Source organism: Saccostrea echinata, unplaced genomic scaffold (genome assembly GCF_033153115.1).
Source record: "Saccostrea echinata isolate AGI-Se365-2 ecotype Australia unplaced genomic scaffold, CSIRO_AGI_Sech_v1 ptg000056l, whole genome shotgun sequence".
Lineage (NCBI taxonomy): Eukaryota > Metazoa > Mollusca > Bivalvia > Ostreida > Ostreidae > Saccostrea > Saccostrea echinata.
The window spans coordinates 8,102,470-8,126,773 of record NW_026889805.1 but is presented as its reverse complement, the minus strand read 5'-3'; the positions used below and the strand labels follow the sequence as shown (position 1 = coordinate 8,126,773).

The window sequence follows — 24,304 nt, the reverse complement described above, 5'->3', positions numbered from 1 at the left end:
TTAGCATTTATGCACATATAGATTTTCTTATGACAAGAAATTAGTAATTTCTAGTTTTCATAAAAACATTTTGAGCACTGCAGGCTCCCCAAGCTGTAAGTATGCAGTACTGAATTTTAATGGGACCAATACTTCCTCAAAAGAATTAAATACCCTGGTAATTGTTGAACAGAATAAAATTTTCCTTAACCTGAAGCCTTTGTTAAAACAGTGAAAACTGACTTCATGAGCAAACCAACCATATTACATATTAAAGAGGCACAGACACACTTGCATTGCTGTTTTTGTTTACTACAGTCAAACCTGGTTTTCTTGAATTCAATGAAACTGAAAAAAAACTTTGAGATATCAGAATGTGTGGTTGGGACTTCCATCTCATTTTGACATATCCACGGTATTTTAGATAATTACAACCAAAATACATGGAAAATTTTTCTACATGTAGCTTATAAATACCAAATTTCTATCTTGCCCAAATAAGTTGTCTTGAGAATTAGCTGATCTACAGTATTTAGAAAAGGGACTGAAAAACATGAAATTTGTATCACACAGCTGTAGCAAGACAGTAATTGCTATTCTGAAAGGTTTTCATTTCTTCATCTAGTTACTTAGGAATTGAGGATATGTTAAGAAGGTATATTAATATACAAATTCCCAAACAGACATATATACAGACAATGTACAAACCTACATTTAAGAAAGAAATGATCTCTTAATTTAACGTATCTGATATGAAATACTCTCTAAATCAGATAAGTAAAAAATAAATGAAAGTACAACAAATTTTTGGAAGGTGTGAGCTGAAATATACTGCTGCCCAGTCACATTTAATGTATAATATATATACATGTATGCTGCATGAAGTATGGTTTTCAAAAAAAATAATATATTGTAAAAATACAATTACCGGTACTGTTTGAAAACATTCTAAATCAAAAATAGGATTTTAAAAGCTGCACATACCAGTGCATCCAATAGTGGAAAATGGAATACAATCTGTAAACATAAAATCATAAATTTGGATGCTATTTTTATAAAATGTGAATTTTCAGAATGCCATGGTTTTTGTGACTACATGTGCATAAATTATTCCAATGACTTAGAATAGCCAATTTTTCTACAAAATTTAATATTCTTCAATAAAATTGCTAAAAATTGTTTCTAACTTTTCTTTCATCATAAGTTGAATAATTGGTTTCTTTAATTAATTGTCTACAGCTCCCCGAGTAGGTCCAGCTCAGCTATAACATTTTCCCCTGTAACTGTGTTTACCGCAGTGACCGTGATCTGTGTTAATCCAAATGACAGAGAAATCTTCACACTCTTAGTCACATCCTTCACAGTTAATTTCCCAATAGGTAAGCAGGACTTATCAACATATTTTGGATCCTCTTCAGTAGATCTATAAATTTTGAAGGACATATGAGTGGCACCTCTTTTCACTGGATAAATGTCCTCATTTATTTCATATGTCTGCCCAATTCCAACCTCTTCCCCAATGGTAACTAACTTCACAAACACACATATGTTGCCATGACCTCCAAAGTCACATTTCAGATGCTCAGGATCGTGACCTTGTAAGAAAAACCTGTAAAGTCCCACCCCATAGGTGAAAGCACACCTCCTAGATGATATGACTCGGGGAGTGTGACCAAAAAGCACCGCCCCCTTAAGTACGGCCAACCCAGCCTCACTGGCCCGCAAAATTTTGATCCTTGGGAAAGTTTCTCTGATTGTGTCATAGACAAATTTAGATTCTGAGAACCCCCCAACCATCATAATGTCCTCAATTTGTCCTTTCAGTTTCTGTATGATGTCTTCTGTTTCCTGTTTGATCTTATTTACCACAGGATTAAATAACATGGTTTCAACACACTCTGCAGTCAACTCTAGCTTGTTTCCATGTTGCATGGAAATCTTACCATTAAAGCTGGACTTGACCACTAATTTTGTCAAATCTATTTGATGATGCTTTTCAATTGTATCTACAAAGGAGTACGGAATTTCAAACCTTAAGGGTTTGTAGCTGTCACTTCTGCTGAATTTCCTTTTCTTCACTTCAATATCATGCTGAATTTCTAGAAAGTCAGATTTGTGTTCATATTTGCATTTTTCGATGACAGAATGCCCAAATAATTCCCCTAGGAGTTTAACAAAGTTGTCATTGATCTTGTTTCCTCCCCAGTCCCCACCACAAGCACGGAAAAGCTGCTTTAAGGAACCATCCCTCGCGACCTCCATTGCTGTTAAATCAGCTGTCCCACCTGTCAATAGAAATCTCTCAAAATTAGTTCTTTAAAAGCACTATCAATCTTCAATTTAACATGGCATTTTCAAAAGGTAATAACATCTTATTCAAAATGTACATATACAGTATTTGTGAAATGATTCTTGTCTAAATCCTCCATTCAGTATGTTATCCTTTATTACTGACCAGAACTTTTTCTACACAACAGTTAACTTGGGAAATAAAATTTAAACATAAAATTCTCACAAATAAATATGTTTTAAACTGATCAAATTGATTTCTGTCTTGAGTGCTGTATAAAACGTATGCAAACTGAGGACAACTTTAAATAAACCTAAAACTTAATTTGTAATTAGCTAATTAGAAAAGAGTATACTACAAATTTACTATTGACCTTTTGCTGTTAAAAATCTTTGAGTAGGTTCTACATTTTAACTATGATTTATTCATCTCAAAAAAAAAATCTGAAATTTTTTTAAATAATTCTGAAGAATGCAGATGCATGACAGACATACATGTACATATACAGCTGCACTGATGCTTTCACTGTGCTTCACTTATTCTGGTCTTTGACTAGTAGAAAACTTTACCTCCAAGATCCATGACAAGGAATTTTTTGCCAGGTCTGTACTTGGATAACTCATCTGCTTGTCTCTCTATCTGGATTTCTTTAACATACACAGAAGCTACCTCCGGCTCCAATGCCAGCATCACATTACAGGGCTGAATTCCAGCCTGAAAATAAAAATGTCCGAGTCAAATTTCAGACTTTGCAGTGTCTGTGAACAATAAACTCTAGATGCATCAATGCTTTGTGTGGCATGCAGCCTTTTAGGAAAAGTGAATTTTGTTTTCACTGATGGTGGAAAGCAATTACATGTATCTCAAATATCTGATTTTTTTAGGAAAGTAACACTTGTCTTGGATGATTAAAGGAAAATTTGTGCATGGAATAGTAACTTAAATACTACCTTTTACAAAAAACAAACAAAGCTTAAGAAAAACATAAATAAATAGAGCTATGAAGTAAATATCAAAATGTTTTGTCTGAGATTGACATACTGATAGATTTATGATCAAATGACTAAGCTAATATCAACATATCTGAAATAGAGGGAATTTCCAACCACTTTGAAAATAATACCCAAAGTGTGCTTTAACATGTGGTTCAGAACTGAAGTTTTGTAACTTCCTTGCATGAATATTAACCTGGTAAGCACTTTCTTGCATCATCTGTTTTGCCTGCTCCCCCCAAATGGCTGGAACTGTTAGAACCCATCGAATGTCATCAGCAGAACAAGATGCCCTTGAAAGGTCAAGGTCATGCAATAATCTGTCCTTGAAGTGCTGAATGGACATAGAAAAGATCTTCACTGCCAAACACTCTTTTCCTTTATCATCTTGAATTACTGTTCTCCTATTCAGGCTCTATATGAAGGGTAAAAAAAACTAATTCTTTAACCTATGCAATGCAGCATAAATTAAATAAAAATTGTGTCAAACATTAATGTCAACGTTAAGAATGTATGTTTTTCAAAAATATTATTACCTCATCTCTGTGAAGATTCATTTTAAAGTGGCTGAAGTAGAAATAATCATGATGAAGTTCTTCCTCACAAAGTTCTTTGTACTTCTCCACTGCATCTTGTCCAAATGCGACAATTCGTTCAGACTTGTCCAACAACAGAACAGTTGGCTCTTTCTCAGAAAGTTTCTCTGGGTTTTTGTAGGTCTGAGTGTAAATCTTCTGTGGCTTTTCTTTCCATGAGAATGCATAGCCGGAATAAGTAGTTCCAAAGTCAATAGCAGCAACAAGCAAATAGGACTGGGAGAGCTCTAAAGATTTACAGGTAAATAATCATCAAATCTAAACCAAAATTGTTTGTTTCTTAACCCTAATAGATTTCAAATTGTTATTACCTTTTGTAGAAGTCATGGATAAAGTCCTTATCATTTTTTTTTTTGAGATTTCACATTTTAGTTGTAAATTTACAAGCTTTCATTCTGTATGCTTACATGAGCCATAAGGCTTCAAAACCAAATTTACAACAACAAACTATTACATGTATGACTGCAAAGAGATTATGGGGCATACAGTATTTGGTTTGTCCACATTATCTCAAAAACTATAACCTTGCTCATAATTTAGGAATGGTTGATGCTAGCCTGGGCTTTCCTTGTGACTTGAGATCTTTCTTTGGGTACTAACATTTTTACCTGTGTCCTTGACCTTCAAGTTTGACCTACTTTAGAAAAACTTTTATCAACTTTAACCATGTCATACTTTAGAAATGGTTTCTTTCTGAGCTTTCATAGTTCACATGTATATACTTAGTGACAAGACCTTTCTTTGGGTACCAACATTTTTGACCTTGTGATGTTGACCTTTGAGTTTGACCTACTTTAGAAAAAACTTTAAGTTTGCCCATAACTTTTGAAATGTTGCTTCCAAGGCTTTCATATTTTACATATGCATTCCATTTGACAAAACCTTACTATAGATACCAACATGTTTGACCTTGTGACCTTGGAGTTTCAATTTCTTTTGAAAAACTTTAACCTTGGCCAAAATTTTTTGAACAGTTGGTGCTAGGGCTTTCATATTTGAAATATATATTCCATTTTAAAATTTAAAATTCCTTTCTAGCTTTGTGTACCATTAATCATTTTTTACCTCATGACCTTGGCCCTGGAGATTCACCTTTTTTTGACACAAGAGGCCCAAGGGCCTTAACGGTCACCTGAGTATAATGTAACAATCCATAGATTAAAACAGAATAAGCTGATGAATAAAGCTATGTTGCCGAAAAGCAAGAGAAAAAGGATAATCAGGGATCAGCAAAATATTGATTTAATACTCGATAACAAATCTTAAAGGTTGATCTATTTATTTGCCTGTACTTCCCCACATTTGTCACTATCCTCATGTGGACTAGACAAAACACTATCAGTTAACACATTTCATTCCCCCTCACATTGGCCTCTCTTGCTCTTTAAAGACTATTTATTGTACAAAGATATGGTATTTTGTACCATTTTCATTTATCTATTATTTCAAACTTTTCCTGACCATTAAAAACTATGAAAGTACATAATTTTGGAAGAGGTGCCCTTCCTCATCACAACTAAATCAGAGAAGATTTTTAAAGAAATAATGCACTTTCACTATATAATCAAGAGAGCCCCCCTCCCACAGAACCCCTCACCCTGGGGCCACAAATTTCACATTTATGGAAGAGGCACCCTTGATCATCATAACCATGCACCTAGTTTATCTGATTTATATACAGGGGGAGAGAAGAAGATTTTTAAACAATTTGTGCATTTTCACTTTATGATCAATAGAGCCCCATCCTAACATAGAACCGCTGATCCAGGGGTCAAGATATTAACAATCTTGGAAGAGGTGCCCTTGATCATCATAACTATATACTTTGTTTACCTGCTAAATACCTAGGAGCAGAAAAGAAGAATTTCAAGGAAATAATGCATTTTCCCTATATGATCAATAGACCCCCCTTCCACAGAGCCCCTCACCCAGGGACCAGAAGTTTCTAAATTTTGAAAGAGGTACTCTTGATCATCATAACCATGCACCTAATTCATCTTCTTTATATACAGGGAGAAAGGGGAAGATTTTAAAAGAATTTATGCATTTTCACTATATGATCAATAGAGACCCACCCTAACACCAGAACCCCTGACCCAGGGGCCATGAAATTCACAATTTTGGAAAAGGAACCTTTCTTCATCATAACTATGTACTTAGTACATTGGTTTAATGCCCAGGAGCAGAAAAGAAGATTTTCAAAGAAATAATGCACTTTCACTATTTAATCAATAGAGCCCCCCCCCTTCCGACAGAACCCCTTACCCTGGGGCCAGGATTGTCACAATTTTGGAGGAGACACCTTTGATCATTTTAACCATGCACCTAATTTCCCTATATGATCAATAGACCCCCCTTCCACAGACCCCCTCACCCTGGGACCAGAAGTTTCTAAATTTTGAAAGAGGTACTCTTGATCATCATAACCATGCACCTAATTTATCTTCTTTATTTACAGGGAGAAAGGGGAAGATTTTAAAAGAATTCATGCATTTTCACTATATGATCAATAGAGCCCTGCCCTAACACCAGAACCCCTAACCCAGATGCCATGAAATTCACAATTTTGGAAGAGGCACCCTTGAACATCCTAACCATGCACCTTCTTTTATCTTCTTTATATACAGGGGGAGAAAAGAAGATTTTCAAAGAATTAATGCCATTTTACAATTTAATCAGAGCCCCGCCCTAACACTAGAACTCCTGACTCAGGGCCATGAAATTCAAAATTTTCACTGAGTTTACTCAGGTGACCTAAAAAAAAAATTTGACCATGAGCTGCTATATGGGGGCATCTACGTTTCACAAACACACCTTGTTTTTTATTTAAAAAAAAGATTATCTAGTAAGCTAGGACAAAGAAAGACGTACATGTATTTGGTTTTGTGTCATGGTTACCTGTGTGAGTGGCTGATTTGAATGGATGTGGAAACTCTTGAGTCTTTTCTACAGGAAATAATTGTTTTTTACTTGATGACCCTGATGGGGATTCAAAGAGAAATGAGGATGATGGCTTTAATGGAGAGTCTTCTTTTTCTTTCCTCATGAATCTGGGTAAGTATTTTGTAAATTTACTTTCTTTGCTTTTTTCTTCCACCACATCAGGTGATATGATCGAGTGAAGAGAGGATGAAGATGAAGAAGAACTGATGCTCTTATTTCCCTCAAAAGGTTTCTCAGGTGAGCTGAATGTCTCAGGTGTGCTGAATGTCTCCTCCGGTCTTTCAAGACCATCTCCAATCATCCTTAGTCTTGCAGCTATTCTTCCTACTGTTTCTTCCTGCAACCTTTTCTTTAATTGATCTTCCATTTCTAGCATTGGGTCTGGTCTTTTTTCTTTGGTTTCTCTGTCACTTGTTACTGTCACCAAAAGAAATCAGGCTGGAAATATGGAATAGGTTATGTTTGTTCAGCTGTACATGAATTCAGCTGGTACAAACATTTATTGGGATAATAAATAAAATTTTTTATCTCTTAACAATAAATTCTTCCGACAAAAGAAGTTATTTTAAACTCTTATGACAATGAGAGAATTATATCTGTTTACTGATAATCAAAGCATTAATTAAACATAGATAATCAGAGATTACAGAGCTCACCTCAACAGATGTTGTCTTTAAATAAGGCATAGTCCCACACTAAACTAACAAGCATTCTGAGAGTATTGCATTATCAATACTAGTTCCCTACCGGCAAGTGTAATCTGGTTCCCGTTAAAAATTGAAAATGCCATAATTCCGTCAAAAATCAATGAATCGGGAGAAAATGCAAACTTGATCTATAACTAATCAAGGTAAAGTCACATACCAAAAATCAGCTCAATATCTGAAAGCGTTTAGAAGAAAATTGCGGAAAACCCTTAGAAATTGAAAAGGATGTAATTCTGTCAGAAATCAATGAAGCGGAACGAAATGCAAACTTGATCTGTAACTCATCAAGATACACTTACATACCAAAAATCAGCTCAATATCTGCAAGCGTTTAGAAGAAAAGTGCGGAAAACCAAGTGGGACAGACTGACAGACAGACAGAGGGACAGTTAGACAGACGGACAGACAGACAGACAGACAGACGGACGGACAGACTCAGAGGAAACCTATAGTCCCCTCCGGTTTCACCGGTAGGGGACTAATAATCTAAGAGTGTGCATCCCTAGATGCAACATTTATGCAATTTTTGTCTGATAGGGCTTGCAGTTAGTTGGGAATAGACTTATCTGAAAACTTAAAACTGGTCACTCATCCAGAAAATGTAAGTCAAATCCAGCATCCGAAGCAAGTTTGAGATTGTTCGTCCCTTGATGCATCATCCATGCAAGTTTAGTTCAGATAGGCCTTATAGTTACTAGGAAATGAGATCTGCTCTAAAAACTTTAATCTGGTTACTCATCTGGAAAATGTAGGTCAGATCCAGCATCCAAAGCAAATCCAGTAGTGTGCATCCTTAGATGTATCATCCATGCAAGTTTAGTCAATACAGGGCTTGTAGTTACTTGGAAATGACATCTGCTCGAAAAACTTTAACCTGGTCACTCATCCGGAAAATGTGGGTCAGATCCAGCATACGAAGCAAGTCCAGTAGTATGCATCCTTAGATGTATCATCCATGCAAGTTTGGTCAATATAAGGCTTATAGTTACTTGGAAATGACACCTGCTCCAAAAACTATAACCTGGTTACTCATCTGAAAAATATAGGTCAGATTCAGCATCCGAAGCAAGTCCAGTAGTGTGCATCCTTAGAAGTATCATCCATGCAAGTTTGGTCAACATAGGACTTATAGTTACTTGGAAATGAGATCTGCTCCAAAAACTTTAACCTGCTCCAAAAACATTAACCTGGTCATTCTTTAGCTGAAATTGCAGCATCTGAAACCTTGACTGATACAATGAAACACACTAGAAGCATCCTCCATGCATCTCTGACTAATATAGGCCATAGGAGTACTTGAAAAGAAAACTGGTCCAAAAACCTTAACCTGGGAAGCCAACTTCGTTGAGGTGAGCTAAACCTGTTTGTTCCTTTCTGCAACATCATTTTGACCTACGTTTAGGTAGGTTGGGAAATAATTTTATTTCCTCTATCAAAGTAAATATTTAATTATCAGGATCAATTTCTTACTTGTGAAAAAAAAAATTAAAAAAAAAAAAATGGAGAAAATTATTTTGTCTACAGAAATAGCAATAGAATATTTGGGTCAGTGATTAATTGGTATGTTGGTAGAAGGGGGGAATTTAATTTACCCTGAAAATAAAATACATGTAGTTCTATTCAACTAAGAATAAAGAGTAAATTTCTGACAAGCCTTAACATAACATTTACTTTCATATTAATAACTGATTTGTATGACGGTGGGTTTTTCTCCTTTCATGTTTATTATACAGGTCTGATCTCAACATTCATATCACTTTATCCAACCATAAATATTTTACAATCAACCCTACCATCTATAGTGTTTTCTTGTTGATATAATGAAAATTGATATTAAATCAATCTAGACTGTATGAAATTGATAAAGCAATGTGTACTTTGTTGTTTTGAACCATGATAGGTAATCTATAATCGAGGATGATTTTTTTTTTATAAATCATCTCTGTTTCTTAAGAAGACAACAGGTTGCTGAATGAAAATAACTTTAATTACTTTTATCAATATTATCTAGACATCATAGTGCTTTGAAATGCTTCTTAATACATGCATAAAATAATTGGAGTCCAAACTATAAACATGTCTTCTACATAAAAGTCAATGGCTTCTGCCTCAACTTCTGGGTACTTCTAGGACTTACCGGTGAGAGACAGGGTGAGGAGGGATTCAAACAGAACCCCCTCTGATGACGGGTCTTCAGCAATTGTCATCTCTATAATGAAAAAAGGTAAGGATAACAAACAGCGATAAAAAATCCATAAACAATACAAGTATTAAAGAGGGCATAAAACTTATGATCCCTAAAAATTCCAGAGGTGGGATCAGGTGCCTTGGAGGAGTAAGCATCCCCTGTTGACTGGTCACACCTGCAGTGAGCCCTATGTATAAATCAGGTAAATGAACATTCCATAGTCAAATTCAGAAGAAAACCCCATTGCATGTATGTACATGTACAACACTGATGTGATTGATTCCAAATCATTTATAAACTGTACCAAATTTGCTCCACTTACCTATGTCTTCTGCGGCTATATGCTCTCCATGTATATTTTCATTTATCTTCAGCAAGTCCTCTAATCCATTATTTCTTAGCATTTTCTCAAATTGAATTACATTGTGATCTTCCTTAAGAATGAACTGTAAGAAATGGTTCATTCTCTGCCTGCGTTTTCCATTCTTTGGTAAGATTTTCTCTTGAACTGTATCAACATCTCCAATACATTTAGATAAAGTTTCTCTTGCTAATGGAATCTGCATTTCATCCAGGATATTTTTATAGTTAGATGTAATCACTTTCCTGATATTTTCTATAAAAATAGTAAGCAAAAATACCCATTAATTAACATGCAAAAAACAAAGCTTTTCTGTCCTTCTAATATGATTCTGAAAGAATATTTTCGTATATACAAATTGTAACCCTTCAAAAATCACAGCTACTCACCAGCTCTGCTATGGATCTCTGCAGGATCAATTAATTCCACAATCTCAGAATACCCTATGTTCTTTAATGCACTAATGAAAGCCTCCAAAGTCTTTGAATCCCCATTCTCAATCAATGATAAAAGTTTTTCTGTCCGTTCATGAGATGTTGGGGCCTTTTCTATAGCATCTAACATACTCTGTTCAAAGCAGTTTGATTTTGATAATGCAGAAGTCAGAGCTTTGGGTTCTAGCTCAGATATCAGCTCATTCCTATGAACGTTTATTCTCTCCTTGATAAGTTTTGCCTTAGAAATATCTGAAAGACAGCAACAAGTGGAAATCATTGACCAATGTTTAAAGCTCTCTGGATAAGTTTATAATGCACAAAAGACATTACACAACTGGATTTTACACCTGTACATTGCGTTATAAATTTGTTTTGCTTATTCACTTACCTGGCTTAGCTGCTGTGGGGTTTGAATAAGAAACCTGTACCCTGACCTCCAGCGGTTCTGTACTCTGAACACTGGGTACATTTACCCTCTTTATCATTCCCAGTATTAGCTCCACCAGTCGGTTGTTTTCTCTGGCATTGAGTAATGTCTGTACAGCTTGGTCAGTGACCGGCCTTAACTGTATCACCACAGAACCAGAGGAGACATCTTCAATGTTCATCTGACCATGTGTAATGGCCTCCTCAAGAATCCTCGTCTCTGAAGAGAGTATCTGCTGATGTAGAGCTTGTTCTACCTGGCTTCCTGTGGCACCTTCCATTGCTAGCCTTATATTTATAGATCTATTCTGAACAGATTCTGAAAGAGTATGTGCAATAAGTAAATTTCTGTTATAGGGAATTATTGTATAAAGGGATGTTTTTGCAACAATCTAATTTTGGCATTATTAGTGATGGTCTTGGTCACACTAAACAATAATTGCTGCTAATCATTCAATCACTGATATTGTCAAAGAAAATAAATGAGTTATCACCTAAACTGCTAAAACTTAATTATGCTAATAATAAATGCCCTTTTTAAGGATAAAATTGCTACATTTGCCAGTCACTAAAATGACCTATTACATTTTAAATACTTTTTAATATATACTAGCCTTTACCTGATGCTACTGTAGCAAAACTGTGTGTTGCTCTCCATTCAAAATTTGCATTTGATTCTACAAAAAAAGTTTTTAAAAATATTACAAGAATGATCAAAATCTTCACTCATTCACTAGTACATTAAAAATGCACAGGAAGCACTTATTAACTTTATTCAATAGGTATCTGACATAAATGGCTAAAGTTTTAGTTATTATGAAGACACCTACCAGCTCCATTAGCTCCTGGGGCAGGCTTCTCAAGCTCCTTAAGAATTTCACAATATTCACAACTTTTAAGAATGTGTAAGAAATAATGAAAGCAGTTATTTTCGTTTTTCTTAATTGTCTCCAGAAAATGTTGGATTTGCTTTGAATATTTTTCTGTCTCTGTTATTCTATCATGATCAGGAATGTCTATTGCACTTTCCTCAAACAAAAGGTCACAGAGTTCAAGAGGCTCCAGTTCCTCTGATAAAAAATCCTCATGATCCTCAAGACATGTGATCCGCAGGCTCCTCAGCTTGGGATCCAATCTAGGCATACCTATGATTGAAGAAATTCTGAGGATGAACGTCATACTAGTGGTACAATTACTTCATATTCATAGAATTAACTAAATATTCTTTTTTGGAATAAGTACATGTACTTTGATACTATGAAATACTGAGAACTAAAACTAAATGAGAAAGCAGGAGAAATATTTATACAGAAAGGGGAAGCTACTTTTATCATCATGGGGGGGGGGGGGGGGGATAAGAGGCCGGGTTCAATTCACTTGAATAAACTTGATTCCTTTTATCCAAGGATGCTTTGTGCCAAATTTAGTTGAAATTGGTTGAAGAGTTTGGGAGAAAAAGTTTATCAGGAAAGCCAAAGTGGGCCTTTGGTTCAGTTGGGTTAAAAAGTTTAAGCTGGATACATACATATACATTTAGATAAATGGATGATTGACACTTTTCTGTAGCACAAGCTCTTCTGTTATTCAAATAGTAAAGCTTAAAAATCTGAGCTCATAGTTCAGGTGCTCTAAAAACTGAATGAGAACAAAACCTCTGAGAGAAAAAAATAAAATTTGTAATAGTGATAGTTTTATGTTGTTTTAATTATTATTTGAATGGGATTTAAATATTATATTAAATCAGTAATTTTTTTTATTTGTTCAAAGTTTGAATTAAGAAAATAAATAAATAGGAAATGTTGTCTATAATAGAAGAAATACATGAATAACCTCTTTTTTTCATTTCTGCACTCTTTTCTTCCATTTTGTCAATCAGGTCATTTCTCTCCAAATCTACCTCCATAACCCTGAAGAGTTCCTCGCATGCATCTTTCCCTTTTATCAAAAGTATTTTTAGCAGTTTAGATTTCTGCTTTCTTGCACCAGTAAACCAATTAATGTCAGAAATGTTTGTTTGGTCTAGAAAGCCATACATCTGATCCACCATCATTTTAGCATCTCTACTGTCTGGAAGTTCCTCTTTGAGAAGACAGAAGTTTTGTTGTATGCATGTGGCATACTCAGCTAAAAACAGAGTACACACATCATTAGTATACAATAATTAAAACTAGTATTTATGAATCAACTTTCTATTTTTTTATAGGGTTATGCATGCATTGGAATATGTGGTAAGGTTGAGCCCCAGTGGACTTTTATATTCCCAAGCAAATTATCCAGATTAATGAAGCATACAGATTACTGAAATGGACATTTTATAATTGGTAGATATAAATATTAAGTCTGTTTCCAAACTAGATGTACTATGAGTAAGCTCACAATATATTATGGATATACTTGTCATAATGACCATGGGTCAAGGTCATGAAATATCCTTAAGACATAAGTAATATTTATGTGAAGGATGAACTTCCAATGCTTATCCGTTAGAAAGTAATAGACTGGAAATGAATTTAACACATTCTTTGCCAGTGACCTTGACCTTGCCAAAATGACCCTGGGTTAGATTAGGACACACCCTTAAGTCATAAGCAATCGTTGTGTGAAGTATCAACTTCCAAGTTATAGAAATGATGCAATACTTTTTCTCCAGTAATCTTGAGTTGCTTGGGTCATGGTCAATAAAATCCTCTGAACATAGGCAGTATTTGTGATAAATATGAGCCTCTAAGGTTCTCCATTGCAAGATATGGTCAGGACAGGAATGAAACATTTTTCTATAAGTGACATTGAACTTGATCAAATATCCTTGATTCATGACACACCATCAGGTGATAAGCAATCTTTGTACCAAGTATGAACTTCCAATGATTCTCCATTACAAAGTTCTAGCCAGTGACCTTAAATTTTTCCAAAATGACCTTGGGTGAAGGCCATGACATATTCTAAGGTCATAAACAAACATTGTACAAAGTATGAACTTCCAATGATTCTCCATTACAAAGTTCTAGCCCAAACAAGAATTTTTTACTTTTTCTGCCAGTGACCTTAAAATTTCCAAAATGACCTTGGGTGAAGGCCATGACACATCCTAAGGTCATATACAAACTTTGTACCAAACGTAGCTTTTTCATTTAGCCAATTCATAGATATATCAAATTCACAGAAAAACATATGTACATATCTTTGGGGATGGTGGGGGGTATAAAAAAAATTGTCCAGAAGATGAAGTACATATTCAGATTAATGAGTCTCCACTGTAAAATTCACACAACTGACAAAATGTATTACAAATCATGCAATAGGAGCATATAATAGATAATGAAAGTTACACAGTGGTCCCCTTGTAATATGAGATACACATCCTAAACAACAAAAGCACAACCCCTAGCTTACTTTTCAAAAGATGTAATACACATAAACACCATGCAGAGTGTTGGTTTTGATTTCTTACATTTCTATACTAACTTTCCTTAATTTCCCATTTTCTTTAATGTTGAGGATGAATTATAGTACAGGAAAAGGCAATGATGAATGCCAATCAAATCGCCAGAAATACATAGTTAAAATAATTTTCAGATTTAAAAAAAATTTTAAACGTGCTTTTATAATATATATATAGTCAGATAATGTTATCTCAAACTTGATGGGACTGAGAAAAAACTTATCTTAAAAAAGATATCCAAGGATTCAAGATATCTAGGTTAAAAAATTAAAGAATAAGTAATCGGGACTTCAAAATCACTTTGACATATTCATGGTATTTGAGATTTCAGTGTTTAAATTCCAAAGTTCAACTATATTAGTCGAAACACTCTGGCTATCAAAGATAGGTCATAAAATTCCAGCAAAAATTTTGAAAGACATATTTGAAACATCATGATTATTCACGATTACAGACATATTTATGGAGAAGTATATGTACTTACTAGGTTTCTTTGTCATTTTTCTATCCTTTTCTAGTGTACCTAGCACCTGAACATACTTCAAAGACTGCAGGACAAACACAAAATGAGAATACAATTTTTTTTTCTTTAAAATTTTTAGAAGCTCCTTCACACGTTTGTATTTACTGTCAGGATCAGTCACAGCATCATGGTCTTTATCGGAGATGTAACCAGCCTGAAACATTTCATCCGCAATTTCCCGAGGTTCCAGTTCTATATGCAGGCATGATAAATGTTTCTGAAGAAGTTCATCCGTGACTACAAAAGGGGGCTTTCTCTGTGCGACAACTGCAATGGTAGGATTCAGTGTTCTTAGATTATTACACTTCAAATATGTAAAATAGCATTAAAATACCTCTATACAAAATACATGTATAACATATTAAATCAGATGATGTTAATTAATAACGAGAGGCCCATAGGCCATAATGCTCACATGACACACTTTAATCCTGCAGTTCATTTTTAATTTTTTTCTCTTATTCCTAAGAAATAGGGATGTCAATTTTACTCAGACAGCTTAATTGAATAGTCGGAGGCTTTAATCTAACCATAGTCGAGTACTCGTTGAAATTAAATTGATTTTCATGTCACTTTTTCTATTTGTTTTTAACAAACTGCTAGCCTGTACAATATTAATCTACGCTATCACCATTATACAACCAATTACTGAATCGTTAACATTTATGTAGTAATCCAATGTATTTGATTTCAAATATAACATTTACTGCACATTTTATCTGTATACAGAATATCAAAAGCTCACATTTATCCTTTCTTTTCATGCTGCTAGTACATTTACCCGTTACTGATTCCTTACCTGAAGCCATTTGAATGTGTCTCGTCAGTGACCCGTAATTGTTAAACAATTAAAGCGTTATTCTTATAAAAACAAAGAGAGCCTGCGATAAATTTTAATTATGATTTTTTTTTGCAAACAATCAATACAATTTTAAAATGTTTGATATTAATATGAAAGAAACACCTTTCAATTTCACTTATACCTGTCCCCCATTTTACATGTATTTACAAATTTGTAACAGCTATTCAATTATTCTTCATTAATTGATAGTTGCATCATACGAGATCTTACTGAATTGCAGGTTGAAACTTTACAATTTAGATCTGACATCTTTTAAAGTATGCTTATGCATGTTTGCCGAACAAAAAAAATCCTTTAAACAATTAACGAAAACCGATTAAGCCTTTCCCTGAGTTTTACTGAACACTGATACGTTAAATGAACTAAGATCCATTTTTTACCTTGAATTTAAGATTACTATTAAGTAGCAAATTTTTAACGAATAACCGACTAAAAAGATTTTAGTCAATAGTCGGTATGATCGAACGGTTAGTCACAGCAGGAGTGCCACAGGGATCAATTTTAGGTCCACTTCTCTTCTTATTTTACATTAATGATCTCCCATTGTTCATTGAAAATTCAAGCATTGACTTATTTGCTGCTGATGCTACTCTACACGTTTCTGACAGTGATGTTTCTTCCATTCAAAATATGTTATCCTCTGACTTAAACAATATAGAAACATGGTGCTCTCAGAATCAGATGATTTTGAACACTGGTAAAACAAAATGCATGTTGTTAGGGACACATCAAAGACGGTCAAATCTGACGAGCCAAAATCTAAATTTACAAATTTCAGACCACTTTCTTGAGAGTGTCACACATAAAAAACTACTTGGAATTCATATTGATAATTCACTGAATTTTAATACACATATCGATGCTGTTTGTAAATTAGTATCTAGAAAGATATCTGTATTACGCAGGATTAAGAAATATCTTCCAATCAGTACAAGAAAGTTATTCTATAATGCTTATATAATGCCATCAATTGAATACTGTTTAACAATTTGGGGAAATGCATCAGCCTCTAGCCTTGAGAGGATTCATAAGTTACAGAAACGGACAGCTCGCTGTATTCTAGATGCTGCCTATGACACGCCATCAAAACCTTTATTTGAAAAACTTGATTGGCTGTCAGTACATGAACAATTGGCTGTAAATAAGTTAGTGTTGTTGTATAAAACGCTTTATGGTGCAAGTCCGAACTACCTGTCTGAAATGTTCAATTACCAATCTTCCAATTCCTACCATTTAAGATCTGAATCTAATTTTGACTTGTGTGTTCCAAAACACAAAACTAAAATATTTCAAAATTCTTTTCAATATTCGGGTGCAGTATTGTGGAACAATTTACCTTTAAATGTAAAAATGTGCCCAACACTTCAAAATTTTAGAATCAAGACAAGAAAATTTATAATAGACCAATGATCAACTTAAATTTAAAACTAGAAATATGTCCATAGGACATGAATGCCCCGCCAAGGGTATATTAGTAATGCAACATTTTAACACAAATTGAGAAAAGTGAGGTCAAGGTCAAAGGAAAGGTCAAGGTCAAAAAATATTGATGCAGTTGAATAGCTCTCATCAGTATGTATCAGCATATGAAGTTTGACACTAATTTAAGAAAAGTGAGGTCAAGGTCAAAGGAAAGGTCAAGGTCAAAAAATGTTGATGCAGTTGAAAAGGTTACATCAGTATGTAATAGCATATGAAGTTTGATGAAAATATTATGAATGGTTTCTTTAAAACTGAGCTAAACACTAATTTAAGAAAAGTGAGGCCAAGGTCAAAGGAAAGGTCAAGGTCAAAAAATATTGATGCAGTTGAATAGCTCTCATCAGTATGTATCAGCATATGAAGTTTGACACTAATTTAAGAAAAGTGAGGTCAAGGTCAAAGGAAAGGTCAAGGTCAAAAAATGTTGATGCAGTTGAATAGCTCTCATCAGTATGTATCAGCATATGAAGTTTTATAACACTATCTTGAATGGTACCTTTAAAACTGAGCTAAACACTAATTTAAGAAAAGTGAGGTCAAGGTCAAAGGAAAGGTCAAGGTCAAAAAATGTTGATGCAGTTGCATAGCCCTCATCAATATCTATCAGCATATGAAGTTTGATAAAAATATCTTGGATAGTTTCTTTGGAACTGAGCTTTGAACAGAGCTAAACGCAAAGTGTGACGGAAGGACAGACGGAAGGACGGAAGACGGACATGACAAACACTATATGCCCTGGCCATATTCATGGCGGGGCATAAAAATGTATATCTGCGGACTGTATCATTAATTTAATATTGCATGTATTGTTAAAGTATATTGTGCTATATCACTGTCGAATGTATTATTTCTCATTGTGTATTATTGTAATTTTATAGAGGGCCTCAAGGAAGAATAGTGCTCGCACTAATTGAGTTACCCTCTTTAAATAAAGTAGTATTATTATTATTATAGTCGAGTACACGGATATTCGTTGACATCCCTACTAAGAAACATTTCGACCCCATATTGTACCTCAACCCTAGCTCCAAGGGGTAATGACTTAACCAAACTTAAGTAAACAGAACATGGGGATGGTTCAGTATCAATATATCTAACATGGCCTTACTGTTTTGGAAAACAAGACTTTTTAAAGATTGTTTATTCCTGTGTGGAATTGGAGAATATTTGCATATATATGCTGTTCGGTGTGTCTTGATACTCTTAAAATGATTTTTTTAAAAGATTGCTGCACATTTTCATGTAAAACTATGAATCCCTGTTTTAGCCCAACCCTACCCCTAGGGGTCCTGATCTGAACAAATATGAATCTGCACTACACTGGAATGCTTGCATATTAATATGGTTCATTATTATGCTTCCTGTCAGTTTGTCTCTATATAATCAATACCCAACTTTTATCGCATAGTGTTCTAAGAATTTATATAGTGTAAGCATACTATGTCGAAATAGTGCATGGCTTCTTTTTCTGAAAAAAATTCGACCGCGCCCATGCCGGGGATTGAACTCACGACCCCAAGATTGTCAGTCCAACATGCTACCAATTACGCCACAGACGCCGTTATCTTAATAAGTACTGTATTATAATATATATAAACTTAGTTTCAAATATTGTACACTTAAAAAAAAAAAAATAAACAAAATAATTTTTCTTAAATAGTTTCTTGCAATTTTTTCCTCTTCACTCAACTAAAATTCTCTGAAACTATCTGAATATGGAACATTCAAAATTAAAGAAAAAAGATTATGACGTACATGTAGCACAACGTGACGTCATAATAGGGGTGTACTAACACGAATGTAAGAGGTCATGAAGCATTGGAAATGGAGAAAATATTGTTGTTTTTATACAACAGTCAGCATAATAATAACAATAGTGTTGTACTTTGCATGCACTATGCCTAAATAGAAGTCAGGGTTTGACACATAGTGCACTCGCCTCCAGCTCCTGCACCATGTGTCAAACCCTGTCTACTAGGCATAGTGCATGCAAAGTACAACACTATTATAAAATTATGGCCCAGTGTCTTGAGAAGAAGATTTTTAAAGATATTTTTCCCATATATATACAAAGTGGAATCTTCTCTACTTGAGGATGCTTGCATTAATCTTGACCTTGCTGCTCTTGAGTTCTAAGAAAATTTTGAATTTTCCCCTAAATATTTTCCCCTAAATATTCCCATGTAAATTCGAACGAACTTAAATTTGCATTACTCAAGGATGCCTGCATATCAATATGACTAATCATGATCCTGCTTTTCTCAAGAAGAAAATTTAAAATATTTTGTGACCTAACCCAACACCTGGGGGCCATGATTTGAACTAATTTGAATTACATGTATTAATAACACAAAGTTGGGAAGCTTTCATATAAGTTCAATCTTTTCTGGCCTATTGGTTCCTGAGAAGATTTTTAGGACTTTCTGGAGTCTAGGCACTAAGATTTTTTTTTTTTTTGACATTTAAAAAAAAAATATATGTATATCATAAGGTTTACAAATTGAGCTTATCATTTTCATTCTCAATATCAGGAAAATGTTCAAAGACAATTAAATACTGCTGAAAAGAAATCACTGTTGTTTACTGAAATGGGTGAAAGTACATGCAAATAAAGTGTTCAATCAATTCATCTACCCAGTTAGTCCTAGTTTGTTGAAACTGGTCCAATGGTCAAGAGAATTAAGTCAAAATGTGTGAAGTTTATAAATAAGATAGAGAGCCATACTGACAGACAGCTGCAAGATCTACGTAAAAAGTAAAATCAAACTTTATTTTGATATTTACCTCTCTTAGCCTCCTCTTCAATGTGTTTACGAGCCTCCATAAGTTTCTTGGCAACATGAACATGGCAAGTTTTTCTGTTCATGAGATTTATAAATTTTTCACACCTTTTTTTCTTAATGATATGCTTAATGAGTCTCTCACATGTTGACTGCCTATTTGGTTTGTTACAGACATACTCTTCTTCCTCTTTTTCACTCACTAAACATTCTTGTCTTAAATCATCTTGGAGAACTTCATAAATAATGTTATCTTTAAGGAATACAAATGATTTCCTGACTGCTAACTCATCCAGACATTCTAAAATGGAATTTCTTTTGTAATTGTAATCAATAATATGAAGAAATTATTGTAAACATAATTATGTACACATAATTCTATTGTCACCAAATATGTCATTAATGACTCTATATACTAGCATTATAATGACAACTTCTTGTTCCTTTAATACCTTGATGATCCTGACCTAGGATGAACTAATCTTAACTCAATTAGGTGATACCATGCAGGGAAAAATTTGTGGAAATATATTCTGAACATGTAAATTTATCAATTTTTGGGAAATCTCCAAACTGTATGATTGTTGTCAATGACCACTCAGTTGTGGAGGAAAAGTCAGATTCCAAAATAAACAGGCCAAACATAATAGGACTTCAACTTAATGCAAGTTTGGTTTAAATAGATGGGAATGTCCATCCTTAAATGCACAACATAAATAATGTCAAAATAATTCCCCATTCCATGAAATTTTTATGAACTCCATGTACAAGTCTTAAGAAACTTCAAAAATTTACCTTGTGTCATGTCAAGGGAACCAATACCAGAGTCTACAACAAATAACAATGATTATAAATAAAACAGATAAAATTCAACTATGTCCCTACAAACCAAGACAAGCAAAGCTTAAGGTGCTCTCTCTAACTGATAACCAAACCAAGACAAGCAAAGCTTAAGGTGCTCTCTCTAACTGATAACCAAACCAAGACAAGCAAAGCTTAAGGTGCTCTCTCTAACTGATAACCAAACCAAGACAAGCCAAGCTTAAGGTGCTCTCTTTAACTGATAACCAAACCAAGACAAGCAAAGCTTAAGGTGCTCTCTTTATTAATAACCAAACCAAGACAAGCCAAGCTTAAGGTGCTCTCTCTAACTGATAACCAAACCAAGACAAGCCAAGCTTAAGGTGCTCTCTTTAATTGATAACCAAACCAAGACAAGCAAAGCTTAAGGTGCTCTCTCTAACTGATAACCAAACCAAGACAAGCCAAGCTTAAGGTGCTCTCTTTAACTGATAACCAAACCAAGACAAGCAAAGCTTAAGGTGCTCTCTCTAACTGATAACCAAACCAAGACAAGCAAAGCTTAAGGTGCTCTCTCTAACTGATAACCAAACCAAGACAAGCAAAGCTTAAGGTGCTCTCTCTAATTGATAACCAAACCAAGACAAGCCAAGCTTAAGGTGCTCTCTCTAACTGATAACCAAACCAAGACAAGCCAAGCTTAAGGTGCTCTCTTTAATTGATAACCAAACCAAGACAAGCCAAGCTTAAGGTGCTCTCTCTTTAACTGATAACTTACCATCAGAGACTTGTGATATTTGTCTTGCCGGAGAAGGAGTAACCATCGAGTTACCTTATGTCTGTCAAGAACAATGTGCATGGTCCATTTTTCTGTAATAAATATTCTGACGGTTATTCTATTAGTTTTGTCACATAATTTAGAGTCCTTCATTATATATCACAGGTACTTGTTTCTATAATAAATTTTTTAACCCATATTATAGTAATAACAGAAGGTATCTAACTCAAAATTGTGTGGATACTACCCCCCTCCCCAGAACTGCAGTCATTTACAACTTTGAGGGAAAATGCACTTGCAAACTGTTTGTTTCATCTTCAAAACCACACATGGCATGTGTGTCTTTGTTTTCTTTTATCTCTGTATTTTAAAACAGTGTCAAAACTCTGGTTGCTGACTGGAAAATTCATCTCACACCATCATGTGCTTATATGATGTACAGTGAATCTTGTCTAATCTGGATGTTGAGTAATTCAAAATCTTGCCTATAACGATGTAAAATTGATGTCCTTTTTAGTAAATTCCTTTGTTGAATATGTTTTCTAATCCGGAATTTGTCCAATTCGACCGATTTCTTTGGAACCATTGGTGTCCGGATTAGACAAGTTTTACTGTACTAATCTTGGGCAGAGAGCAAAATATAAAAATCAGAGGGTTTAAAACTTTAATTCCCATGTTTAATAATGGCAGTGAATAGAAAAACACTAAATATCTTCCATAAAAACATTATATTTTTCCACCAAAATACAAGAATATGTTCCCAAAGAAATTAAAGTAACTGCCAGTTTGATATTTGTGATGTCAAATGTACATGCACCTGATGTCATTATGAATGGAGGGACTGGAAAATACTTTGTGACATCACAAACACAAAAGTAGTCCTGGGGATTTACATCTAGTGCTGGTCAATAAATGGCTTTTTGAATAATGCCCAGGAACTATTAAGAAATGTATCAAAGTATGTAAAAATTCATTTTAATAATCATTAAATTATATATTTTATAAAATTTCAAATGTGCCCTCTTTCAAAAATACTAGATAAAACAAAATCTATAGTTAAATACCTAACCAATGATTTTAAGAGGGCTATGATTGCACCCAAATACCCCTCCCCCCCCCCCAAAAAAAAATCCCAACAGTTACAATAAACTTGCAACAAGGAACGTGGATAGGGTTATTGGTGGACAAGGATTGGGAAGCTCACTAATGATGAGAATATGAAACTTTATCAGTTTATTGGAGGGAGTTTCCAAAAGGATGGGTTTTATTTTTTAAGTGGACAAGATATAGCAAAATCATTTTAAGAGGATTCTCTTCAATATTTAAAAACAAGTTAAGCTCTAGTCTTCTTTTAAACATGCATTGACAAACTAATGCATAAAGTTTACATCGCATATTCAGAGGCAATCGACAGTGTGATAAAACGAAAGTAGGAATATTCACAGTATGACTATAAACACTGATAAACACACAGACAGCTGCTTACATGTAATCATAGTCAATTACTGTACAGTTACCTGGTTACAAACAGGTGTATTACGGTACATAATCAATACCATGTACTTTACGTCATGTTACATACAAGTTCAGGTAAAGTCATCATAAAAAGATGGCCGACTCTCGAGGTATTCAATCACTTCCCTGTCTGCCAAGGTCACATCAGAAACGAAACTAAAGTTGATCCCCCCCCCCCCAAAAAAAAGGGGGGATATATTTTTCAATTTGCTAGGTATGATAAAAAAGAAAAAAAAAATATCAACACCAAGCTAAAAATAGTTGCCTATGAATCAAGGTGAATGACGAACCTTTGGAATTTTTTCTACTTTCGGTTTTATCTCGGACGTAAACAATGTTTTCCCCTATGTGTAGAAGGTTTGTATCACTTAAATGATGTTAGGGTTAATTTAGTTGACACACTTGGCGTGTAGATAGAATAGAATAATGACTAGTAAATATTGATGAATATTCCTCAGTTTTCCTGTGGTCTTGGTAACCATTTGTTGTGGTCATGCTTGATGTAGTAGGCCTAAGTGTGATTTAACGTTCTACCGTCCCTAAATGTCTATTCTGTACGCAGCTACGTAAGAGCTTGCACAGTTTAATTTCAGAAGAAATATTGATTCGATGCCTGATGATATGAAGGTACCGGTATATAAAACTGTAGATCACATGGACATTTATTACTGCATGCCTTATTGCAATCATTCAATATTATATTAGTAAAAATATAAGAAAGATATAAACTTTAAGTATGTGTTACTGTACCATAGCTAGTGTAAATGTTTTATTTATATTATGAACTAAAAGACATAAAACTGATCACCAACACTTTGTGAGAATGCAGCTGTAAATTTATTAAGTTGATCAGTTTCGACCTGAAGAGACGGTTATGGCACGCCAATTTCACAAAAATTAGCGAAACTTAGTTTCACAGTTGATAAACTAGGTTTATCGACTGTAAACTATAGTTTACAAACCGTGAACTATAGTTTACGATTCGTTAACTATAGTTTTCATCTGTAAAACTATATTTAACGGTTGTAAACTATAGTTTACGAATGCTAATCTAAGTTTATCTGTCTGTAATTAAACGTTAACAATAGATTTTGTTGATAAACATAGATTCACATCTGTAAACTATAATTTACAATCGTGAACTATAGTTAAGAGTTGTTAATCATAGTTTCACAAATCGTGAAACTATATTTATCAGATAA

General features: G+C 34.2%; 1 protein-coding gene across 1 annotated transcript; it reads right to left on the bottom strand.

Annotated features, from left to right (window-relative positions):
• On the bottom strand, window positions 1-23,182 carry LOC133173280 (uncharacterized). The gene is made up of 17 exons (XM_061308267.1): window positions 23,105-23,182; window positions 21,588-21,679; window positions 20,804-20,836; window positions 20,013-20,309; window positions 14,846-15,151; window positions 12,750-13,043; window positions 11,750-12,064; window positions 11,540-11,596; window positions 10,882-11,238; window positions 10,446-10,742; window positions 10,018-10,311; window positions 9,645-9,716; window positions 6,756-7,217; window positions 3,798-4,084; window positions 3,458-3,676; window positions 2,839-2,983; window positions 1-2,264 (listed from the first exon to the last, which is right to left on the bottom strand). Exons 2-17 carry the CDS (start codon window positions 21,631-21,633, stop codon window positions 1,213-1,215), a joined length of 4,533 nt encoding a protein of 1,510 aa, XP_061164251.1. The 5' UTR covers window positions 21,634-21,679; window positions 23,105-23,182; the 3' UTR covers window positions 1-1,212.
• Window positions 23,183-24,304: the final 1,122 nt, after the last annotated feature.